This window comes from Meles meles, chromosome 16, assembly GCF_922984935.1.
Source record: "Meles meles chromosome 16, mMelMel3.1 paternal haplotype, whole genome shotgun sequence".
Lineage (NCBI taxonomy): Eukaryota > Metazoa > Chordata > Mammalia > Carnivora > Mustelidae > Meles > Meles meles.
Window position 1 is genome coordinate 71313794 of NC_060081.1, and position 24124 is coordinate 71337917.

The 24124-nt window shown below is 50.7% G+C and overlaps 1 protein-coding gene across 1 annotated transcript in view; it reads right to left on the reverse strand.

Moving 5' to 3' along the window:
* Nucleotides 1–23955, reverse strand: part of KCNB1 (potassium voltage-gated channel subfamily B member 1) — a 101219-nt gene extending 77264 nt beyond the window's left edge. Inside the window, exons 1-2 of the mRNA XM_045981159.1 lie at nt 23904–23955; nt 21963–22694 (exon numbers count right to left, since the gene is read on the reverse strand). Of these exons, the coding sequence (XP_045837115.1) occupies nt 21963–22529 (567 nt within the window). The 5' untranslated portion in view covers nt 22530–22694; nt 23904–23955. The remainder of the gene's footprint in view (nt 1–21962; nt 22695–23903) is intronic.
* Nucleotides 23956–24124: the final 169 nt, after the last annotated feature.

Sequence of the window (24124 nt, forward strand, 5' to 3'; positions counted from 1 at the left end):
ATAAATAAATAAAATCTAAAAAAAAAAAAAAAAGAATGTAGATCCTGAGCTGCCACAAGAGACCTTGATTCTGTGGTCTGGGGACAGACCTGGGAATCTGATTTCTGTAAGCATTCGGGAACCCCTGACCCAAGGCTTGGGGGTGGGGTTAGCCTGTGGCTGCCTCCCTGATGAAAACTCACAGGTGCCCAAAGGGGAGATGCCTTTAAGGATCACAGGGCTCAGCATTGCACTCCCATTCTGCAGGTGAGGAACCTGAAGACCAGAGAAGCTGAGTGACTTGCTCAAGGCCACACAGCTGATGAGCAGCAGAGCTGGGTCTGGGATGGCTGACAGATAGAGGCAGAGAGGTAGCAGCTGGTTCAGGCAACAAGCAGTGGGTTCCAGATAGCATGGGTGGGCTCAGGAGGAGAGCTGAATTTTGTCCCAAGTATCTAATTCTTCTGGACTGGGAGAAGGATGCGTGCTTCCTTCCCATTCAAGAATGTTAAATGACCCTCCCTGGACTCCTGCTCAGTTCATTCCTTGGAAAAACAGGATCCTGCTACTCTGTCACACCCTGACCACCCCACGGCACCCCAGTCTCCCAGGGAGCCCCTTCCTGGAGCCCAGTGGACCCCATGCTCGCCAGTGTGGGACCCACACCACCAGAACTAGATGTACTGAAATCCAGATTTCTCAACCTCCCTGCACAGTGGAATCCCCTCGGCAGTTTTGAAAAATAACAGTGCCTGAGAGCCACACCTCGAAATTCTGATTTAATTGGTCTGGGGGTGACCTGGCATTGGGAATTCCCAAGATCTTCAGATGATTCTCACATGTAGCCAAGACTAATGTAGCTGTTCAGGAACAAGACATCAAATCACACTGATTCAGCGTGAATAGTGCCAGCCTTTCCATTCTCCTTCAGACCTTTGGACTCCCTGAAGGGGAAAGCCTAGTTTGAAGCTAATGGGATTTTAACACCTCTCTAACATGTGTACATCTTTCCTTTTAACCCAAAAAGAGCAGGTGTCAGGCTCCAGCATCTGGCTAGAATTTCCCAACATGATTTATGGTGAATGGTACCAATTGTTCATAATACCAAATTTCCCCCTAAAACAACTTGATTTAAGTAAAATAAGTGAATTAATTTAAAGAAGAGTATTTTATGTATATCCCCCAGACCCAGTGGTGGTTTATGACCCAAGCAGGACCCCTCACATGTGTTCCCTTCTGGCTTCAGGAATTGGTTCTGAGATGAGCACATCATTAAAGTGTGTCTGGTCAGAGCCATTCTGGAACTTCTGCTGGCAGCGCCAGGAAGAAGTCCTCTCTTTCTACTGCCTTGGTGCTCACAGGATGGACTTTGAGAGAAAATGTCAGTTCGGAGAGAGAAGTGACCTTCCCAGGCCACAGGCACTAGTGGTGGAACTGAGATTTGAACCATGTTCACCTGCCCCAAAGGTAGTACAGCTTTCAAATAAACCACATTTCTGGCAAATTTACCGGGATCCCTCAGAACTTCTGTTTCCTGGCTTTAGAGTCTTTACATGCAGCATGTGCTTAGGGAAAATTCAATAGCATCCTTTAGAACCCAAGTAGGTATCTTTTTTTAAAAATATTTATTTATTTATTTGACAGAGATCATAAGTAGGCAGAGAGGCAGGCAGAGAGAGGGGGGAAGCAGGCTCCCCACTGAGCAGAGAGCCCGATGCGGGGCTCGATCCCAGGACCCTAAGATCATGACCTGAGCTGAAGGCAGAGGCTTAACCCACTGAGCCATCTAGGCGTCCCCTAAGTAGGTATCTTTAAAAAGCTCTTAAATAACACTGTAATTATTATTCTGGAGAAGATCTGGCACGCTTGTTCCTTCCAGTTTGGAACAGTAAGAAACTTCTGGCTGGAGTGTCAGCTAGACATATCAGACTATCTCACTCACTCCCCAATGAAAGGAGTGTGATATCCGCTTTCTGCCTATTGTGATAACTTCTGAATTCATCTATCCATCCATTCAGCCACCCACCTACGCAACACAATTTTACAGAATGCTTACAAGGAGGGATGCGCAATGCCAGAAGCAGGAGAGACAGATGAACACAGCAGACAAATCCTGCCCTCAGAGAGCTCACAGTCGACTCCGAGTGGGGGAGGGCAAGAGTAATCAGATAATTGCTTACATGGATGTGAAATTACAATGGGAACAAGGCCCACCCAAGAGAGGCACATAGAACTCTGAAAACCATAAACTGGGAATTTGACCTTTTAGGAGATCAGAGAAAGCCTCCTGGAAGATGGGACATTCGATCTGGGAGCTTTGGGATGATCAGGCAAAAACTGTGTGAAGAGAGGAAATGCATTTCAGGCAGAGGGAACAGCGCGTGCAAAAGCCCTGAGTCAGGAAGGAATTTAGTAAGTATGCAATCAGTGTGGCTGTGCACAGGAAGCCAGGAGATGAAGTCAGAGAGGTGGGGGTCCTGTCCGCATGGAGCTTTTCAGGCCCCTGGGAGGAGATGTGCTTCCTCTCTCCACCCCATCCTCCAGCAAATTAAATGGAAAACTCTCAGCTTTCCCCTCCTCTCTCCCTTACATCATAAAGATAGGAAAAAAAAAAAAACAAAAAAAAAAAACACCAGAACACTGCCATTATGAATTTCTGGAGTTTGAGGAATACAACAAAGCATCAAGGGGAGTTTGGGTTACTTATTACTAATGACAAATTCTTAGAAGACATGCCAGGGCCTATCATGAGGGAAATGACATCAAGTTTGGGAAGTCAAGAGAAAGATGCTTACATAGAGTCATCAAAGATGAATTAAGGAGGCCAAGGGGGCTAATGTGGGAGGTGCAAGATTGTTCGAGTTAGCACAGCACGTGCACAGGTCCTGAGGTAAGACCCTGAATGGAGTCCTAAGGATCTAAGAAAGGTGAGAGGGACCCATATGATGTGTGTAATATGAAGGTGGGTCATAGTTCTTATAGGTCTTTAGTGACCAGATAAGGGATTTGGAAATCATCCCAAGAGCAATGGGAAGCTATGGAAGAGTTAATGCCCCTCCCTACTGCCACTCTCCCTCACCCCTGTCCAAAAACTCTGTATAGATAGAATGGAGAAGACTGGAGGTGGGCTCTGAGTGAAATGATTTGAGGCCTGAAAAACTCTCTAAGACCATATCGAAGGGGAAAATTCATTTGTTCATTCATTCACTCAACAAATTTTATTTAGTAACTACTATTCTAGGCACAGATTTTTTTTTAAGACCTTATTTGGTTATCTGACAGAGAGAGAGCGAGAGCAGAAGCATGTAGAGCGGCAGGCAGAGGGAGAGGGATAAGCAGGCTCCTGGCTGAGCAGAGAGCCCCATGTGGACTTGAACCCAGAACCCCAGGATCATGACCTGAGCCGAAGGCAGACGCTTAACTGACTGAGCCACCCAGGCACTCCTAGGCATAGATGAAACACAGAGAAAACAAGCAAAACCTGACCAAGTCCCCCTCTGATGGAGCTTATAATGTAGTGAGATGAGCCAGATAAACATATAATATACCAAGTGGTGGAAAAGGTATGAAAAAAACAAGGAAGGGGGCACCAGGGTGGCTCAGTGGGTTAAAGCCTCTGCCTTCGGCTCAGGTCATGATGCCAGGGTCTTAGGATCAAGCCCCGCATCAGGCTCTCTGATTGGCAGGGAGCCTGCTTCCCTTCCTCTCTCTCTACCTGCCTCTCTGCCTACTTGTGATCTCTGTCTGTCAAATAAATAAATAAAATCTTAAAAAAAAAAAAAAAGAAAGAAAGAAAGACAGAAACAAGGAGGGTAAACTATCAGAGCGTGAAGGTGAGGGAGGGGGGAGCCTGAGGGTGGGTGAGGGGAGCTATAGTCATTTACCAGGGGATGAGATCTAGCAACTGGTCCCCGCCAACCACCTTAGCACTGAATGCCTGTCATGTGCACAAGCATGTGGTACGCAGAGTTGAAAGGTGACCCTGCAGCACCTCCCCGTCCCACCACAGATGAAGCTCCCCCTCCAGCTGACGCTAACAGGGCATTTGCGGTGACCACAGTGGCCAGCACACCCTTCCACTTCCCCACAAGCTGCTGCCAGCCACACATCTCCCAGGCCCGGGAAGCCACAAAGCCTTGGCATCTTTTCGGACCTTTACTTAACACCGCTTGCCTTTCTTTGGAGAACAAGGAGATGGGATCTGGGGGTTGGCAGGGCTGCCTCCCAGGGCTGCTGCGGGTCAACCAGCAGGAAAAGGTAAATTAAATGGGGTTGACAACAGGGCAGGGTCCCTAGCAGAGGTAGGGCCGGGGAGACATTGTTTAGCTGCCTTTCTGAGGACCAGGTAACCCCTCAGAACACCTCCTGCGTGGATGGGCATCAGAAACAGAAGGAGAAAGAGGCATAAATGACAGAATCCCACCAGCTAAATGGAGGTTTGGGGGTCTTCCGTGGTTTGCCTTTCTCTAGGAACAGCTGCCGAGGGGATGGACAATGAAGCTTTAATGACACACGTAAGGGATGAGACCCACAAAATACTGAGTCGGGGACAAGAGTTCCAACGCCAAACACCGAGGTTCTGAATGTGCCTGCCAGAATTCCAATCATGACCACCACTGAGGAGTCCTGACCTTGACCTTCAAAATTCAGACTCTGAACATGACTTCCAGCCTGGAACATCCACGTTGTGACCTTGCCCGCTAGAATTTCCATCACGAGTAGCGGTACTCTGGCGCTGTACTCCTTGGGTCCAATTACAGATCTGAGGATTCTGACAATGGATGGCAGCCTTCTAACCTTGAACCCCAGAACTGTGACCCTGAATGCCAGTGTCCCAACAATGAATATCACTGCGTTGATCTCAAGAAGCATAATTCCAACCTTGAACATGAGAATTCCCATCCTGGGCCCCCAATCTCTGCCCCAAATTTCTGAACACTCATGCTTCCCAGCCTGAATTTTTTTTTTAAAAGATTTTATTTATTTATTTGACAGAGAGAGATCACAAGTAGGCAGAGAGGCAGACAGAGAGAGAGAGAGGAGAAAGCAGGCTCCCTGCCAAGCAGAGAGCCCGATGCGGGGCTTGATCCCAGGACCCCGAGATCATGACCTGAGCTGAAGGCAGAGGCTTAACCCACTGAGCCACCCAGGCGCCCCTCCCCCACCAGCCTGAATTTTAGAGCTGATACCACTTTACAAGGATCTAAAATTTAATTCTACACAATAAACTCTTCCATGGGCCCACTAGAAGTAAGCCAAATCTTTGGATGGGGAGGAAAGGAAGATGAAAATAAAAACAACACCAGCTTATAGTTTTTGCACGTCAGACACTCTGCTGAGCACTTTACATGCTTCTTCTTACTCACTCCTCTGGTCAATCCCTGGGAACTTGCTATTCCCATTTTACAGATGAGAAACTTGAGGCTCAGTACCAGTCTAGTTTGCTCACTCAGTATACAGTGGTTTTTACAGTCTTCCAGCAGCTTTTTCTTCCTGCTCTAGTTGGAGGTTGGGTTGGGGGACGTTGGTTCCTGTTAGCTAATTAGTTAAGGAGTTTCCTGACTTGTGCTGGCACCCGCTCGGGGTACCCTGCATTTTGAAGCCAAGTCCCAGCTGGGTAGGACAGTCATTCATTCAACAAACACCTGCTACCCTGTCTTGTGCTTGCTGCCAGAGCAAGGAAAGGGGAGGAGAACCTACTGCTTCTGTCACCAAAGCTCCCCCTTCTAGATGGGAGGGCCTCAGAGACCAGAAACAGTCCCTCCTCCCATTTCTAGCCATCAGAAGGCTCTGTGCCTCAAGGGTCAAAAAATGGAGCCCTGAGGGCTGAAAGCGGTCCACAGAACTATGTTTGGCCCACTCAGATCTGTTTAATTTTAAAAAATTATTTGCCAACATTAATAACTTGGGATATCTCACATGAAAAAAATTAAAATCTCGGCGGGGGGCGCCTGGTTGGCTCAGTCAGTTCAATGTCTGACTCTTGATCTCGGCTCGGGTCATGATCTCAGGGTTGTGAGAATGAACCCTGCCTCTGGCTCTGGGCTCGGCAGGGTGTTTGCTTCTCTCCCTTTCTCTCTCCCTCTGCCCTTCCCAGCACTTGCACGTGCTTTTCTCACTGTCTCTCAAATAAATAATTCTTAAAAAAAAAAAAAAAGAAAGGAGAAAAAGAAAACCTCTGGCTGGGCCCAGAACCCAGACTGGAGCTGAAGAGCGGCTGCCTCTTTCAATGGGCATGTATTCTCCAGTCCGCACCACTCCCTGCTGCCTCTCTGACACCAAGGCTGAGAGTTCACTGTCTTGCTCATTGAAATATCACAATTCTTCCAGCCAGCTACTTTGGTTTTTTTTTTCTTTCTTCTTCTTCTTCTTTTTTTTTTTTAAAAACGATTTTATTTATTTATTTGACAGAGAGAGAGATCACAAGGAGGCAGAGAGAGAGAGGGGAAAACAGGCTCCCCACTAAGCAGAGAGTCCCAGGCCGGGCTCAATCCCAGGACCCTGAGACCATGACCTGAGCTGAAGGCAGAGGCTTAACCCACTGAGCCACCCAGGTGCCCTGCTGCTTTGCTCGTTAACACTACCTCCCTGGCCCCTGTGGCCATCTGAGCTCAAGGTCCCTGAGGAGGCACTTTTTCCTTGGCAGGTTCTCGGGGACTGAGTGACCTCCTACGCCTCACCCAGGCCTTCTGAGTCCTTTTTCCTGGCAGGGCTGGCTTCGTGGGGGTGCAGCCTGCACGGTCCCCCCGGGCCCTGTGACTTGAAAGGCCCCGAGCTTGGTTGCCGGCTCTGCTGTCATGGTCTTGAAATTCTTAGGAATTTTTGAACGAGGGGGACTGCATTTTCGTTTGGCACTCTACCCTCTCAAATTCTATAGCCAGCCACTCCCTCCTCCCCAGGGCATCACTCAGTAATTGGGGGCATCCAGGACGCACACACCCGCCACGGATCTTTCCAGTCCGTCTGGAAAATGACCTCTTTGGATCGGTCTATTCTCTCAGTCTTGCTGAGGCCAGCAAGGGTCTAAAATGTTTATGTAGGGATGGGGGGCTTGGGGGCAGCAGCCTGGAAGGACGCGGAGCGGGACTGGTGGACACGCCTTGGGCCGCATTTGCACAGCGCTTTATGTAAGAGAAGCTGCCTACCTTCCAGCCGCTCCTTGGCACAGTCATTGTCTGAAGAATGGAGCAGCCAAGGCGTTGTAGTCGGAGGCCGCATTATGGGTAGACTATCCTTTTCTCCCTCTTGAGAAAAGAAGGGGAGAAGGAAAACCAACAACGGGAACCAAACACGGAGCCTGGCCGGGCGCCATGTTGGCCGCAGGGGGCGCCGGTCCTTCCGGCTTCACGGGGTCCTTCCGGCTTCACGGGGTCCTTCCGGTTTGGCAGAGCTGCCACACCCAGTGGTCAGCCCGGGAAGCGGAGGCCGGGGAGCAGAAGGGTCTGTCCACCCAAGGTTCTCATAGCTCGTATATATGGCAGTGTTGGGATTATGAACCCAAAGTCTCCAGAGTTCCAAACCAGACTTCTTTCCACTTATCCTACCAGACGTGACATCTGGGACAAGGGAAAGCATAGGTGACGAGGAGGGGAAGGACGCCCGCCCCCAGTGGGCCTAACCTCAAAAGAGACTGGAGAGACATTTCATCGCGGAAAGAGCACAAAGGCCGCCACATCCAAATTGGTCATTCAAGGTCAGGGAGGGCCTTTCTGAACAGGTGACATATGAGCCGAGATCTGAAGGATGAGAAGAGGCAGCTGGCGTTGCAAGAGCTGGAGCCCGGGGCCCAGAGAGGTTAAGAAATCTGCTCAAGGTCACACAGCTAGCTTGTGCCTTCACTCCCTCCCTCTGGCCCTCCAACAAACCCCTTCTGACAAAACCCCTCTTCTGTTTTAGTCCCTGGGGCCACGTTATAATACTGGTCAGCAAACTTTTCCAGGAAATGCTATTGTAACCCAAAGCAGCCTCAGAGAACAGGTAAACAAATGCCCGTGGCAGGCGTTCCAGTAGAACTTCAGGAATGAAAAGAGCAGCCTACCCACCCTGCTTCAGAACACAGAAACGAAGAAGATACAGTCCTAGACTTTGAGAAATTCCTGCCTTACTTGGGGAGATAAAACAATATAGAATCCAAGAGGGAGCACGCTAAAGGGCTCAAGAGAGAAAGACAGAACTTGCAGAAGAAAAGTCATTTCTGCAATTTGGGAAGGAGAGAAATCAAGTTCAGGTTCTCAGAAAGGGCCACCTGCAGGGATAGGCCCTCTCTGACCACATCTGGTTGTTCTCTACCAAAAATCTTGCTTCTCTCCTTCACAGCATACAGATTATGCTGTGTGATTATGTCATTTATTTTTTATTTATTTAATGCCCATATCCCTCCAGGAGCCTAGAAGTTCCATGATGGCTGTGGATTATTTTTGCTGCTTACATTTATTCCCTGCCACTGCCCCCCCCACCCCTCACCCCCGCTCTTGGTAGTAGCAACTCCATCTCTCCCTGCATCCCACCTCTTTTACTTCCATCTTTTGGTCTCTTCCCAGCTCCAGTCACTAAGATGTGATCCAGACCTACTGAAGTGATTGGCTTAGGGATGGGCCCATGATCAGTCCTGGGGTTTTGCTGGCTCTACTTGGAAAGAAACATGCTTTTCCAACAGGATGGAAGCCTGGAGTTGCTGGAGGTATCTTTCCAGCCATGTTGGTAGAGCCTGCTGAGAAGCCAGAGCTTCGGGATATTAGACACCAAGGACTGATGACATATTTAAGCCCCTGGATCCAACCCTGCCTGAAGCTGTCCCTAACCCACGACTTTTCACTTACATTTTCTGCTTAGGTCTGTTTGACCTGTATATTTCCTACCTGCAACCAAAAGAATCCTGACTAATAGATACTCAAGTGCCTCTCAAGCACCCAGAATGGTGCCTAGAATACAGTCATACGCAATGGATATTTGTCACACAAACAACAGGTGGCATTGAAGCAGGAGCTCAAAATATGCACATGCACCCATGTAAAGTTATAAGGTCCAGAGGATTGCAGAATGGAAGTCAGCTTTGAAACCAAAAGGACTGCCCCAGGAAGAGGAAAGGATGCAGTCATTATTTCAAGGAATAATAAATGATGTGTAAACATACCCATGGCATAGGAGATAAAGGAAAATTGATCCCTTCAAAGAGAGTGGGAATTCCAGGCACGATGAACAAATGGAAGGCAGGTTCAATATCATCATCCTGGCTCTACCTTCATTTTGCTTCCCACACACCATTGGCAGGGCAATCGTGGGCAGCCTCTTCGGTACACTTGGGTCCACAGGGACTCTAAGAGGCAGCACTGACCAGGGTCAAGGGCCCCAAGGATCACACGGGCCTTGAAAGACTCAAGGATGGGCCCTGGGCAGCAATTAGTGAAATATGCTGGTCTATTTTTAGAAGCCGTTTTATTCCAGGCCCATTACCTGGTGGATGTGAGTGATGGTATGGAATTGTCGAATGGAACATGATTCTCTCAGACAGCATCCACCTGTTAGCCTACAGTGGGCAAATATAGTGGAGACCGGCCTTGTTGCAGAGCAAAAATGGAACAGTCAGGGCACGAGGAAAACACCTCAAGTGTCTAATTCAATTGTGTCTCCTTGCTGTGAATGGAAGGCCTGAGGTCACTTCTTCCTGGCCCAGGAAGTGTGAGCATGGAGTGGGCAGGTAGAGACAAGGATGGTGGGAGGAAACGAAACCCACCGGCAAGACCCTTGCTTTGAGATCAGAGAGCCCTCTGATCAATCATCACACAATCGTGCAAGTTTGCTCACTCATTCACTCAACAAACACTAGCATTTAAGCAAAAATAATAACAACAACAATATTAACTTGTACTGAACACTTGCTAAGTGCCTGGGACTGCTCTGCGTGCTTCATATAGAACCATCACCCTGGCTGATGGCACCCTCCCCAAATTATGGATCTGGAAGCCAAAGCCCAGAGAAGTTAACTCATCCCACCAAGAACACACAGCTTGAATCATCCCTGAGCTGGGATCTGAATCCAAGCAGGCTGCAGACCCTGCTTTTTAAAGCAACCCTGTCTCTCTGTGGGCCAGGCCTGGCATCCACAAAACAGCCTATAAGCTACTCTTCACAGTGTTTTGTGCAAGGAAGGTATGAACAGCAGGTTTTTGGAGCACAGAGGAGGGAGCAGCTAGTGCTGCCTGAAGAGGATGTGGGTGGGGAAGGGAGGAGAGACCGCTGGCAAACAAGAGGAAGAAGGGGGTGCAAGGCAGAACAAATCAGCCTGGGCAAAGGTGTGGAGCAGGACCAGGGAAGGACAGGGTAGTCTGTGAATGCCAGAGGCAGGTATGGAATGAACAGAGGGGTCAGGGAGAAGGTATGGAAAGAAGTGAAGGTAGAGAGGTTGGCTGGAGCTTTGAAGGTCAAGCAAAGGAGTTTGGACTTTATCCTGGGAGTAGTGAGAACCTTGGAAGGGTTTCTGGAAGGAGATGATGTGAGCAGATTATACTTGAGAAAGATGGCTCTGGTTCTCTGAAAAGGATGAACTGGAGAAGGAAGGCTGGAGGGAGGGAGGCCAATGTGGAGGCTAAGTGGAAAGGCCATGGTCCAACAGTGACAGACAAGGTCAGCCCTCTGATCTTACCTCCCCAGTTCCTCTGATGGCTTACTTTGTTCCAGTCACACTGGTCACCTGGCTGTTCCTTGGCTGATCCAGACATGCTTCTGCCCCCAGGGCCTTAGCACATGCGGTCTTCTCCATTAGCAATACTTTCCTGCAAAGTCCACAAACTTCCCTCTCTCCTTTTCTACATATCTTTACTTAATGGGCACCTTCTTGATGAGCCCTCTCCTGACATTCCTTATAAAGGCCTCCACTCAAACATCATGCCTCCCCTTCCTGCTGACCTTTCTTCAATGGCTTCTGTCACCAACCAATATTACATTATTTGATCTTGCTGTTTTATCCAAAATCCTTCAGTTTGTATCTCTAAAAGATGAGTATTTTAAAACACAACCACAATAGCATTATCATACCTAAAAAAAGGCTTTAATTCCTCAGTAGCATCAAATATCCAGGCGGGGTTCATCTTTCCTGATTATTTCAGGATTCCTTTTTCACAGTTGCCTCCAAATGGTATCTGTATTTGTTTATACTTTGCATGGTTTCACTCTCTCTCCTTCTGGAATATCAGTGCCATTAGGGCTGGGATCTTTGTTCTGTTCTCTGCTGTGTCCCCAGCAGCTGGCACAGTGCCCAGCACACAGTAGGCACTCAACACATCTCATTGATTGAGATCATTGAGCCGGTCATAATCAAGAACAGCTGATATGTGTGTTTCTCATTATTTACATTTCACCTTATCTAACCCTCACATCTTCATGCAGTAGGGCTATGACTGTGTCCGTTTTATAGACAGGGAAACGGCACCATGGGGCTCAAGGACTCATAGCTAGAAAACAGTCAGGGGCTAAGACCCACAGCATGGACTGGGCATCTGTAGACCCTGGTGGAGGCTGAGGGTTTGTGGCTGCCCAGGAACTGCTCCCACATCCCACATATATCCCCAAACCCACACTCTTCACGGACTCCCCTGCCCCCCTTCCCCCCCCCGCCCCCACCCCCGCACCTCTCAGGCTGCCATCTTCTTTTTGCCTGGAACATTGCCATTTCCTCCTGGCAGCTGTTCATCCTTTATTTCTGTGATGCCCACTTCTCAAGCAACATCCAGGGGGTGGAGGCCAGGTTTGCGGCTAACATCCCACAATGCACAAGACAGCCCCTCACAGCAAAGAATTACCCGTCTCCAAATGTCAGTAGTGCTGAGCCTGAGAAACCGAGCTTGGGCAGAGAAACGCAGGTGTTCGGCATCCAGAGTGTGGAAATGTGTTAGCAATAATAACAGAAGCCCCAAAGTTTGTAAACAAATTCCTTTTTCCATCGACAAGTATGTATTCTCAGTTATCTCTAGGATAACATCATTCATTCATTTGACAAACATTTATTCAATGCCTGCTCGGTGGCAGACACTGTTCTAGGCACTGGGGCACAACAGTGAACAACACAGACAAAAGCCCGACCCTTTGAAGCTTGGATCCAAGTTGGGGATAGAAAAGGTAATTGCATAATTAAGTAATTGTATGCCATGTCAGGTAGAGAAAAATAAAGCAGGAGAGGGGAATGGAGAGCACTGGGGGTACTATTTTATAGGCTGGTCAGGGGTTGCCTCACTGAGAAGACGACGTTTGAGCTGAGACCTGAACAATGTGGGCAGTGAGTCTTATGGATACCTGCAGGAAGACTATGGGCAGAAGAAACAGCAAATGAGGTGGTAGACTGGTATGCCACCGGAATAGCAGAGAGGCCACTGGGGTTAGATTGCAGTGATGGAGAGAAGGAGAGTGGTAGGGAAGGAGGTTGGAAGGATGTTGGAGGGGAGGGGAAAGATGTTAGACAAGGGCCCAGGAGGCATAGCGTAGGACTTGAGTGTTTCTTCTGAGGGAGATGGGAGCCATGGGAGGATTCTGAGCAGGGGAGTGATCTGACTCATAGACGTCCCTTTGGTTGCATGTAGGGGACAGACTGGGGGGGTGGCGGGAAGATGGGAGCACAGACAGGAAGAGGCTCCTGCAGTTGTTCAGATGGGAGAGGATGGGGACACAGCAGTGGGGCCGTGAGAACTGGCCGCATTCTGGACAGGTGTCCCCATGTCCCCATGCTTGTGCTTTACTCCCTCTCACTTGCATTCCACAAAACTTTCATGAGCAGAAGTGGAATGGTGGAGCCATGCTGGGCGTGTCAGGGACTGTCACTTATGTCTGTCAACAATTACCCAGACAGCACCTCCCTATGTTCCCAGCACTGTGCACAGAGCTCTATGCCTGTTAGGGCCTCTGACCCTCTCTACCCCAGGGATCTACCCAAGCTCAGTCATCCAGAGCAGCAAATGGTGCTAGGAAAACTTGGTCCCTTACCTCACACCACACACAAAAATTAGCACAAAATGTTTCAAAGCCCTCAATGTAAGACCTAAAAGTATAAAACTCTTAGAAGAAAAGATAGGGGGAGAGCTTTATGACGTGGGATTAAGCAATAACTTCTTGGATATGACACCAAAAGCATAGATAATGCAAGAAAAAATAGACAAAAAGCACTTCATCAAAATTAAAAAACTTAAGATGCACGAAAGACACAATCAGCCAAGTGATAACACAACCTACAGAATGGGAAAGAATATGTCAGATCTAACAAGGGGTTAATATCCAGAGTATATAAAGAACTCTACAACTCAACAACAACAGCAAAAACCAACCAATCTGATTAGAAAACAGGGAAATTACTTGAATAGACATTTTTCTAAAGAATATGTACAAATGGCCAGCAAGCCCATGAAAAGATGCTCGACATCACTCCTCATTAGTGAAATGCAAATCAAGACCACAATGAGACTCTACTTCACACCCAGAAGAATGGCTATTATCAAAAGAACAGAAAATACCAAGTGCTGGTGAGGATGTGCCGAAATTGGAACCTGTGCTCTGTTGGTGGGAATGTAAAATGGTGCAGCTGCTGGGGAAAATAATATGGCAGTTCCTCAAAAAGAGAAAAAAAAAAAAGGAATTACCATGGATTCCAGCAATTCCACTACTGGATATATACCCAAAAGAATGAAAAGAAGGTCTGAAGGAAATACGTGTATACCCAGGTTCATAGCAACGTTATTCACAGTGGCCAGAAGTAGAAGCAAGCCAACCATTCATGGATGGATAAATGGCTAAACAAGGCGTGTTAAACACATACAACGGAGTATTATTCAGCCTTAAAAAGGAAGGAAATCCTGACACAGGCTAGTACATGTATGAACCTTGAGGACATTACGCTAAGCGAAATAAACCAATCATAAAAAGACAAACATTATATGATTCCATTTCTACGAGGCACCTGAACAGTCGAATTCATAGAGGCAGAAAGCTGAATGGTGGTTGCCAGGGGCTGGGGGCGGGGGGGGGGGGGGGGGCATGGAATGGAATGCTATTGTTTAATAGATACAGAGTTTCAGTTTTGCAAGACGAACAATTTCTGGAGATTGGTTGCACAACAACGTGCATATACTTAGCACTCTCTTCAACTATATACTTAAACATGGTTAAGATGATGAATTTTATGTTTTATGTATTTTGCCGGAAATAAAACAAGAAATCATCTGGGCGTTGTGTTCCAATTGTGGCACTCAGGCATAAGCGTTTTTCAAAGCTCAAGGGATCTGAAGGTGCAGCCAGGGTTGAATGCCACCACTCTGTGAAGTGTGCCCTATGTTATACGTCTGCTTCCCAGTCTCACGGAGGTGAGGGGTCCCGTGGGCTTGCACCGCCAGGAAGTGATGGAGGTGGGATCTGCACCCAGGCAGGCCCTTAGGAATAGGTCTTGTGTGGCGACATTACGTTTTATTTGTTATTTATGTCACCAGGGAAACATCTGAAGGAGAACTGTGCGCTGGACATTAGCATGTGAATTTCAGCTCCCTGGCTCCCCTAGGTCACACTCACCTTTACCAGAGACACGGAAACCAAGAATCTGTCTCTCCCTCAGGGCGAAGGTTGGGCCCTTATCTACTAAATTACTTGTTAAAATAATGCCTAATGCTAATCTGTGTCTGTAGTAGTCCCAGCCAGCAGCCTTTGGGGGTAGGTCATGAGGGATCAGGAGCCAGGAACCCTCCCAAGTCAGGTGGGAGATGTTGAACACATACCTCCCCTCAAAGCATGGTCCCCCCAACCCGGGGATGGGGCAAGGGCAAGGTGGGGATGGTTCCTGGAGCTCGCTCCTCACTTCCTGAAGGCTCTTCACACAGCCCTGAGGCCAGACCATGGGTTCAGTCAGAGAGCCCTCCCACTCCCTGTGTGACTGTGGGCCAGGCACTTGACCTCTCTGGGCAGTGGTATCCATGACTGTGAGAAGAGGATGATCGTCACTCCCTCCCGGGGTGGCTCGGGAGTCAAATCCATTGGGCCCATGACTCTCCTTGCATCTGTACCACCCCGTAGGTGCTGTTTGGTAGTTTCTGCTGCTGTTGGTTCTTATTTTACCCAGGAGATGGAGGCGAGGCTGATGGAACCCGCCAGCCCAGGATTCTCTTCTTTTAGGAGGATCTCTGATAAGGGTTTTGTTTTAAGATGCCTTTTTAAGCCCACAAGACAACCAGAATACTGAAGACGTGACATTTCCCACAGATCTGTGGTTCATTCCCCCCAGAACCAGATCCTAAGAACAGGATCCATGCGCAAGTGGCTTACGTGAGAAGTCATCCCAGAAAACACGGGTAAGGGAAAGGAGCTCTGAGACCGGGAAGGGAAAGAAGTCAAACGGGGTGTGTTATTAAGCAAGGAACTACCGGGGGCACCAGGAACTCTGGGGCCCTTTGTAGACCGGGCACCTCTAGTTATACCCCCGTCCAGGGGCTTGGGGGCTTGGGTATTTATCCAGCTGCCCCCATCAGTCAGCAGGGGAGGGCTGCTCTGGGTGGGACATCAGGTCCCTGTCTTAACTGGACTCACTGGCCACAGGAGACCTCTAAGGCAAAGCACTATAGGAGCAGGACAGCTGGGAGTTGGACTGGTGGCACCAAATGCTAAGAGCTAAATGGATCTGGGTGGGACACTGCCTCTGCTTTCTCGCGGCTGAGTCGTCCCCCGCCGCCCCCCCCCCCCCCCCCCCCCCCCCCCCCCCCCGGCCCCAACTGTCCCTGCGATGGTGAACAAGTGATACAACCTCGCCTTACAATGAGCACGGGCCATTTTAGAAGGAGACTTTTTTCTTTTTCTTTTTTCTTTTGAAAAGGAGCTTATTTATCTGGCAGGATCATCAGGAGGATTAAAGGAGACAATGACAGTTAAAAACAAAAACAAAACCCTAAAAGTTACTGAAGGCTTTCTATGAGCCATTGCTTGTGTTAACTCATTTGATTTGGTAGGAGTCCATGAGACAGGCTTTGTTACTGCCCTCACTTGATGGTGAAAGACCCGGGCCACGGAGAGGTACAGCGGTCTGCCCCAAATCACGCAGTAGGTGGGTGAAGGAACCAGGTTTTGAACTTGGGCCATCCAGCCCTAAAATCAGGGCTCTCATCCATCCTACTATCAAGTCTAGGAAGTACACAAAGTGCTGGGTATGGGGTTGGTATTTACTGCAGGCTTGTTCTCTTTCAGTTAATGAAGCTTTAGCCAAACTGCTCATTTGGCCAACACTTTTCCTCCCTAAGCATTTTCACATTTTCACATTTGTAGCCTTTCAAAACCCCCGAGAGACCCGCTGCCAAGGTATGACCCTGGTCAAGCATCCTAACAGAATGGAAAGATCTCTGAGCCTCGATGAGGGTCAGAAAGGCCTGGAAATGATCCCTGATCTTTCACCAACTTGTGACCCAGCCAAATCCCTGGCATCTTCTGTGTTTCCTTACATCAAACGCGGATCCAGGATTTCTGACGCCTGGCTTCAACGCCTTACATCCGCTATCATACTTAATCTCTTAGGCAGCCCCGTGAAGGAAGTTTTAATGTCATCCTCATCTACAGATTCGGAAATGGAAGCTAGGGGAGGTGAAGTGATCTGCCCAAAGTTGGGAGCTAGGAAATGGCAGGGCTGGGATTCCAACCCAGGATGGTGTGATCCCACAGCCAGGATTCCGGATCTCTGCAATATCGTCTCCGAGGAATAAACACAAACATCTAGGATGACTGACCTGGGCTGGCAAGAGCCTCAGCCACTGATGACTCATAGCACTGAAAGGGTCCTATAGATTCCAGATTGGTTTCCCTCATTTTCTCGCCCCCACCCACCCCCTGCCCTCATTTTTTTCCTTGATGATAATACATGAATCCCCCTGGCTGAGGTTAAGGAAACAAAGCATCATCACATTAGAGGTAAAAATCCCAAAGGGGTGGGCAGTGATTGGGCAGTCCACAACACTGGGACAGGAGATGTGGCCAAGCAGGGCTGTAGTTAGCAGAGAGGAATCCCCTGGTCATGCTAATCATCACTGTTGTCATTTAACCACTTCCTGCAGATTACCACCTCTGTGGCCCTCGCAGGTGGGCTCCATTTTAATTCGCATTTCCTAGATGAGGAAACTAAGACTCAGAGAAGGGAAGGAATTTGCCCAAGGTGTATTCCTCGTTCCTTGTAAGCCACGGACCTGAGAACTGAACCACATCTGTTGGACCCTGGAAAGGATTTCTTTTTTTCTTTTTTAATATTTATTCTTAAGTAATCTCAATACCCAGCATGGGGCTTGAACTCACAATCCTGAAATCAGGAGTCCCACAATCCACCAGCGGAGCCAGGAAGGTGCCCCACCTGCCCCCAGACAGGATTCTTCATCAAATCGTGGTGGGCAAAATACTAACCACTATCTTGAAATGGAGACCGCTCCTACTTTTGAATATAAGAACATATAATTATTATGATTATTCCCATTTATAAAGTACTTTCCATTTGCAAATTATATTCACATCAGAAATCTGAGTCATCGAAAACGCCCCAAGAGGTGGGCATTGCTCTAACTGCCATTTGGCTGATGAGCTCAGTACAGTGCAGACAGCTTAAAGAATCTGCCCAAGATTCCAGGATTCAGAAACACAGGCTGGGAACCAGACCAGCCAGGGCTCAAGTCCTAGCTCTGCCATTTTCATTCCTTCAACAAATATTTATTGAGCGTTTAATTATGGGAGTTCCAGCAAGTAACTTCACCTCTCAGAACCTCAATTTTCTCTTTGTGAAAGAGCCTTAATACCACTCATTGAAGCCATTTCTTCCTGCATCTGAAAATGCTAGATGCTTGCCTTCCTTGGCTTCCCTGCAGGGAGAGCATGAGCGTGTGACCTGATCCTGGCCAGTGGGATTTGAAAAGAAGTCTGAGGGGGCTCCTGGGAAAGATTTGCCTCTCAGGGATGAAATGACCCTCTTCACTGGTTGGACCTCATGGGTCTGCCCTAGCAGTCTTGTGACAAGAGGCAGCAAGCCTGGGGACCAAGCCACGTGCAGGAGCTGGAGGAGCAGAAAGATGGAAAGATTCTAGAATCCTGATGGCATCCTGGAGCCATTAACCCCAAACCAGCTACCTTGGAACTTTCTGTTACAGGAAATGATGCATCTTCCTCCTTATAGATGCAGCTTCCAGTTTTCTCTCCCATCACTTGCAGTCCAAACGGGCAGATTACGTGATAGGATAATCTATCCTTCAATGTTGAGGGGATTTCAATGAGATAGGGGTTGTAAAGTACCCCTAATTAGTGCCCAGCACACTCAACAGTCACCAATCAGACTGAGATACACACCCCGAGGCTATTCCAGGGAGGGCAGATGCTCCCGGCCTGGCAAATTATACCCCTCTCTCTCCTGCTAAGAAAAGCCTGGAGATTTTTCCAAGAAAGCAGAAACCCAGCGGTGGCCCAGGACCACAATCTTGTCGCTCTGACAGGGCCGACCCCAGCTTCCAAACAAGAATCCATCACGCTGCCTTTTGCCTAATGGATTTTGATTTTCACTCCCCTGACGGTGAAGGCAAGAGCCTGTACTTTGGTTTGTCCCTGCGTCGCCAGAACATCCCATCAATTATTAACAGCGTCAGCTCCATCTCCCGGTACTGCTATCAGGAGGAAAAAGAGTTGGTCGCAACTCAGCCCACCCAGTCATCGAGAAAGGACTCTGCTCCTACTTATAAAAACAAGCCGCACCTACTCCCGTGTGCTAGGCACGGTGCGAAATCTTGACAAACTGATTTCAGGATGACTCTGCAAGGAGGGCCTTGTGTCTCCATCTTATGGGTGGAAGGTGGGGGCTCATGGAGGTGAACCACCTACCCGAGGCCAAACACTGGGGAGGGGGTGGGACTGGGTCTGGGATCCTGGTCTGTCCTTACTCTAAACATAGGAGATAGGCTTGTTCCTGCATCCCACAACCATGGAGAAACCATCCTCCATTTGACGATCTCATTCTGGGGCCTCTGAGAAATGTCCAGAGGGTTTGCTGTTCTGACAAGCAAGGCACCTGACTTGGGGAAAGGACGGGGTGGGCAAAGTACAGATGATTGAAGGAGGCCAGGGAGCTGGGCTGCAGGCAGGCCATGGGGAACAAGAGACAGATCCCCAAAACCCATGACACGCTGACTGACTGATGGCTTGATCCTTCAGTCAGTCCACATGTTATTCGGAGCTCCTCTGGGCCAGCCACCTTGACGGGTGCTGGGAACAGGGCAGTGACTGTAACTCATGGAACTTGCACTCTGGAGCGGGGAGGAAGAAAAGGAAGGAAATACAACTTCAGATGGTGCTCAGAGCCAATGCAGGCAAGACACTGAATGTGGTTTCAGAGTAAGGGGAAGGAGGATGTTTTAGACAGGGGTCTCTCAGAGGAGGGCTTATGTGAGCAGGGACTTGCTTAAATGAAGAATGAGGAGAAACAGCTGGCAATGAGACAAGGGGGTGAAGCATTCCAGGTGGCAGGAAGAGCCAGTGCAAAAGTCCTGAGGTAGGCTGAAGCCTTCCCTGTATAGGGAACAGCAAGGAAGCCAGTGGACTGGAGCCCAGTGAACCAGAGAAGAGTTGAGCAGATGAACTCAGAGAGAGGACATGGGGACCGATTCAGTAGGGTCTGATAAGCCACAGGTTTGGATTTTATTCTGAGTGTGGTGGGAAACCTCTCGAGGATTTTAAGAAGATGAAAAATGTGACCCCATCTATATTTTGAAAAGCTCACTCTGGCTGCCTTGTGCACCATGAGTGCAGGGGGCAGAAGTGGAAGCAGGGAGACGGGGGAGAAGTCTATGGCACTCAACCACTACGGAAAGAACATCGTCTTCAAAATCACACTTGGGTTTGAACTTCTGTCTACTCCTGTTTGCCTGCTGTGTGACCTTAGGCAAGTTACTCAACCTCTCTGAACCCCCCTATTTGTAAAAGGCAGGATAATAACAGAGAGCTGGTATAAGGACCAATTGTGTTGTTACATTCCATACACAGTAAATGTTTGATCAATGGTGGTCGGGATTTCTATACTGAGGGACCAATGAGCCTGCCTGCCTGCCTCCCCATTTCAGCTCTGGCTGCGGACTGTCCTAGACCGTCCATCTGCTGGGATTGTGAGCTGACAGCCTGAGTCTGGGAGCATGGAGAGGTCATGAAGCCCCTCCCCATGAGCGGATTAACCCGAGGGCCAGAGGAGGCTGTTTATTCCCAAATAGTGCCTTTTGCAAGCCTGAGCTCCCTCCCCTGTCTTGCTGCCAGACACCAGCCCAAACACTTCTCTGCTTCTTCTCTGGAAGGGTGACTCGACCCTCCCCGGCCCCTCATTCTCATGTCTTAGGGATAGGACAGGGTGGTGGGGTGGGGAAGAGTCATGTTTGGGCCTAACCAGGGGGTGTGTAGGAGGAACCCTTGTCAGGCCTGGAAATAGCAAAATAAGTCTGCTGATCCTAAGCCGGTTAAGGGTGAGTGGCTGTCTTAAGAGGGAGGCTTTCTGGACACAAACCCTAGGGCAGGATTATGGTCAGAGGCAGCCCACAAAAGAGGAAACCAGGCCTAGAAATCTCTACATCCTCTTGGGGTTTGCCAGGGTAGAGGGAAAATGTTCAGGCCTCCGTCCACCTTCCTCCCAGCCACCCCCTCCTGCCTCTATCCTCATAGGCCTCTCCCCAAGCTGCCAGATCTGGGAAAGGGACCCCACAGTGTCCCCTTTAGACCCAGCCTTGCAGGTGGATCTTCAGTGAGGGGCCACCTAAGCCCGGGGGATCCCAGAAGGAGAGGCCAGTGGGGGCACGAGGCAGCCCAAGCACATACATGATGTTGGTGGACACGCTTCCTCCTGCCTTTTCTCTTTTGCGGCGAACACATTGACCTGCCTGTCCACCCCATCCCCACCTCTCCTGGCCCCACTCTTTGAGAGTGCTCAACATGTCTTTCCCGACATGGCAGTCCTGGATATGACATCAACACTTCTCTTTTCTGGCTCCCCCTGGGCCTCACACAACCTCTTTGAGAGCGCCGAACACACGGTGTTGCCATTTACTCCCAACGCCCAGCACGCTGGCCACCTGAAGACAGGCCCCATCTCTCTGAGCCATTCCCGGAACCCAGCCTCACACAAAGGAGCCGCTCATCAACCACTGACCCCCTTCCCTGGTCTGGCCCCCCCCCCCACCCCAAGTCTGTCCCGGGGCAAGCATAGCCTCTGCCTTTCCCCACAGCACACCGGCCCCCTAGGTTGGATCTAAGCCTTTTTGCCTCCTTCTTCTTCATTTTTTCATGTTGCCCTCATTTTTCTGTCTTATTTCAGAATTTATATTCTCTTCCGACAGCCAGAGCATCTTTACAAGCTGCACCAAATCATTCTTGGAATAAACTCACGAAAGAAAGAAAGAACAAACCAGGGGTGACCCTTTGCCCACAAGCATCCACAGCCAGCTGTGTGCATCACGTATGCACACATCCACCCCTCAGAGTCCCTTTGCCTCATTTTTCTTACTGATGTTGAAACTGCCTGGCAGTATCTGTGTCCTCCAAGCCTGTCTGTAAGCTGCTTTTATTCCTTCGTCGGGGCAAAGTAGGGTTAAAAATACAGGGATAAGTGTTAGAATCGCAGGTGACCCCCCTCCCACCTGGGTCTAGGACTCCACTCCATCCCAGCAAGGCTTTACCATCCCTCTGTGCCTTCTTACTCAGTCTACCCTCTTGCTGTGGGAGTTGACGTCTCCGCAAATCCTCTTCTCCAACAGAGTCGAGATATAGAGTATTGAATCATCAAGGGATGAGGTAACTGGTGCAAACAGAACAGTCGGAAGGGGTTGGTCCTCACCTCTGAGGTCTGGGCCAGAGCCTCTCCCCCTTTCGGGTCTTCTTATTTGGGAACTAAGCCAGAGACCCCCAGCGGTGGTCCTCAAGCGGGGGACCCAGGCAGAGCCCCCAGTGGATTTGCCCGCAGATCCCAGACTCACCTTGGCAGCTACGGAAGAATTGGGCTTCTCCAGGAGGTCCCAGAGCTTTTTCCTCTTCTCTGCGCAGCACGTGTTATCGAACTCCTCCCCCTCCCGCTCCCGCAGGGTCTCGGCCTCCCGCTTGAGCTCCTCGTTCATCTGCTCCTTCTTCTGGTGGTAGCGGGCCTGGCAGCAGGACTCCAGGTAGATTTCGTCGATGCCCCAGTAGTCAAGCTCTTGGCTGAAGCTCAACGCGCACATCTCCTCCATCATGTGCAGCCGCCCAGTGCGGTAGAAGTTGAGGATGGAGGTGAAGGCGCCTGGATGGCGGTCAAAGAAGTACTCGTTGTCGTCGAGGCTGTAGTCGTCGCACACCTCGAGCAGCGAGTCGTGCGTGTTGCAGTCGCGTAGCTTGCCCAGCCGCGTGCGGGGCAGGCGGTCCAGGGTGCGCCAGAGCACCTCGTGTGCCAGACCCCCGACGTTGAGGCGGACGCGCCTCGAGCACGCCTTGCTTCGCACGATCTCCATGGGCTCGGGCGGCAGCGAGCTGGTGGAGCGGGAGCCATGCTTCGTCATGCCCGCCGGCATCGCTGGTCCGGCCGCCCCCGCCCCCCCGCCCCCCCAGGCCGCTGTCACTGGACGGCAAGGCCGGCCGCTGCGGGGGAGGGGGGCAGGGAGCGCTGTGGGCTGCTGGGGGTGCAGGCGACTGCACCTGCGCGCGTCACGGCCGTCTTCTCACCTCCATCCTGACCGCTGCAAGGCAGGAAGCGGACACGGGTCACAAACAGGGAGTTGGGCGCGGCCCCTCCCCACTTCTCCACCGGGGCCCCAACTGGCCTTGACCTTCCCGGTACTTAAGGGGCTCAGGACTTGGGGGGCGGGGTGGGGGGGTGGGGGTTGCTGAACGACTTGGCGCTGTCCCTCCCGCCGGTGCTGAAGTCCGCCCCACCCCATGGGTGGAGGGAGGGGCGGCTCTTCGGGGCGGGGAGAGGGCCCCCAAGAGGCGCTCCTGGGATCTCAGAGGCCCCACCCCGGGTTTCTGCCGCCCAGGACCAACCCAGCCGCCCGGGGCGCTGTCCTTCCCGTCGAGTGCTGAAACTCGCTTCTTTCTGGGTCTCCCCGTCGAGTCCCAAACCAAGCCCCACAATGGACAGAAAAGGGCGCTGTATGAAAAACTTTTTTTTTTTTTTAAGATTTCTCATCTTTTCTTTCCCCCTGCTTCGAAATAATTAGAATTTTAGTTCTAGGGGGGTGGCAGCGGGTTTGGTTTTTCTAAACCTTGAAAGACTTGGGGGGAATTCGAGGGGGGATTGCTGCTGCCCACCTGTCGGAGGTCACAACTGACAGGGTGGTCAAAGACAGCCTCGCTCGGGAGCGACCCCTCTCCCTAAAGCACGGGAGCATCTCTTGAGGTCGCACCGGTATCTAAGTGAGCCCTGAAAGATGCAAAGCCAAGGTCTGCGCGGAGTCCTGACCCTCCTACTGTGACCCCTACTGCACACCGGGAGGGGCGCGCAGAGTCCTACGGATCCACCTGCTCCATCCTTCCTTTTCTCCTTCCCCGCCCCCTTCCCCCCTCCTCGCTCCTCTCCTGCGATGGCTTTTTATAACTCCGGGTTCTGCGCCTTTCCCGGTGCTTGGAAGGGAATGGGTGGGGGAGGTGGGAGGCGGGGAAAGGAGCTGAATTTTCTGGCCTTTTCAAAACGTGCCCTCCTCCCGCCGCGCGCTGGTGATTTCGGGGGCTGCCCTAAGCCCCCCAGCATGTGATCCTGACGCCCTCTCCCCTCGTACCTCCCTAGGCCCCAACCCTTGCCCGAAGAATCCCCCTCCCATAATATCCCCCCCCACCCCCCCGCCTGAAGCCGCGGAGCCCGGGTAGACCAACAGGCCGAACCGCGGCAACCGAGTCCCCTTCCTCTGTTCCCCTGTGTCCCCGCGCTGGCCGCGCGCCTCAACACTCACCCCCTGGGCGGCCGCTTCCCGGGGCCAGGGAACGCGCATCGCCCCGGCCGCCCGGGCGCCCCCGCCCGCGGGCAGCGGCGGACCCGGGGCCGGGCCGGGCCCGGCCTACGCCGGCCGGGCAGGCAACGCGCTAAGGCTGCAGGCGCCGCGGAGCCGGGGCGCCCTCTCGGAGGCTGGGGGCGCGGGCGAGCGCTGGGGGCGCGGGTGGCAGGTCCGCGATC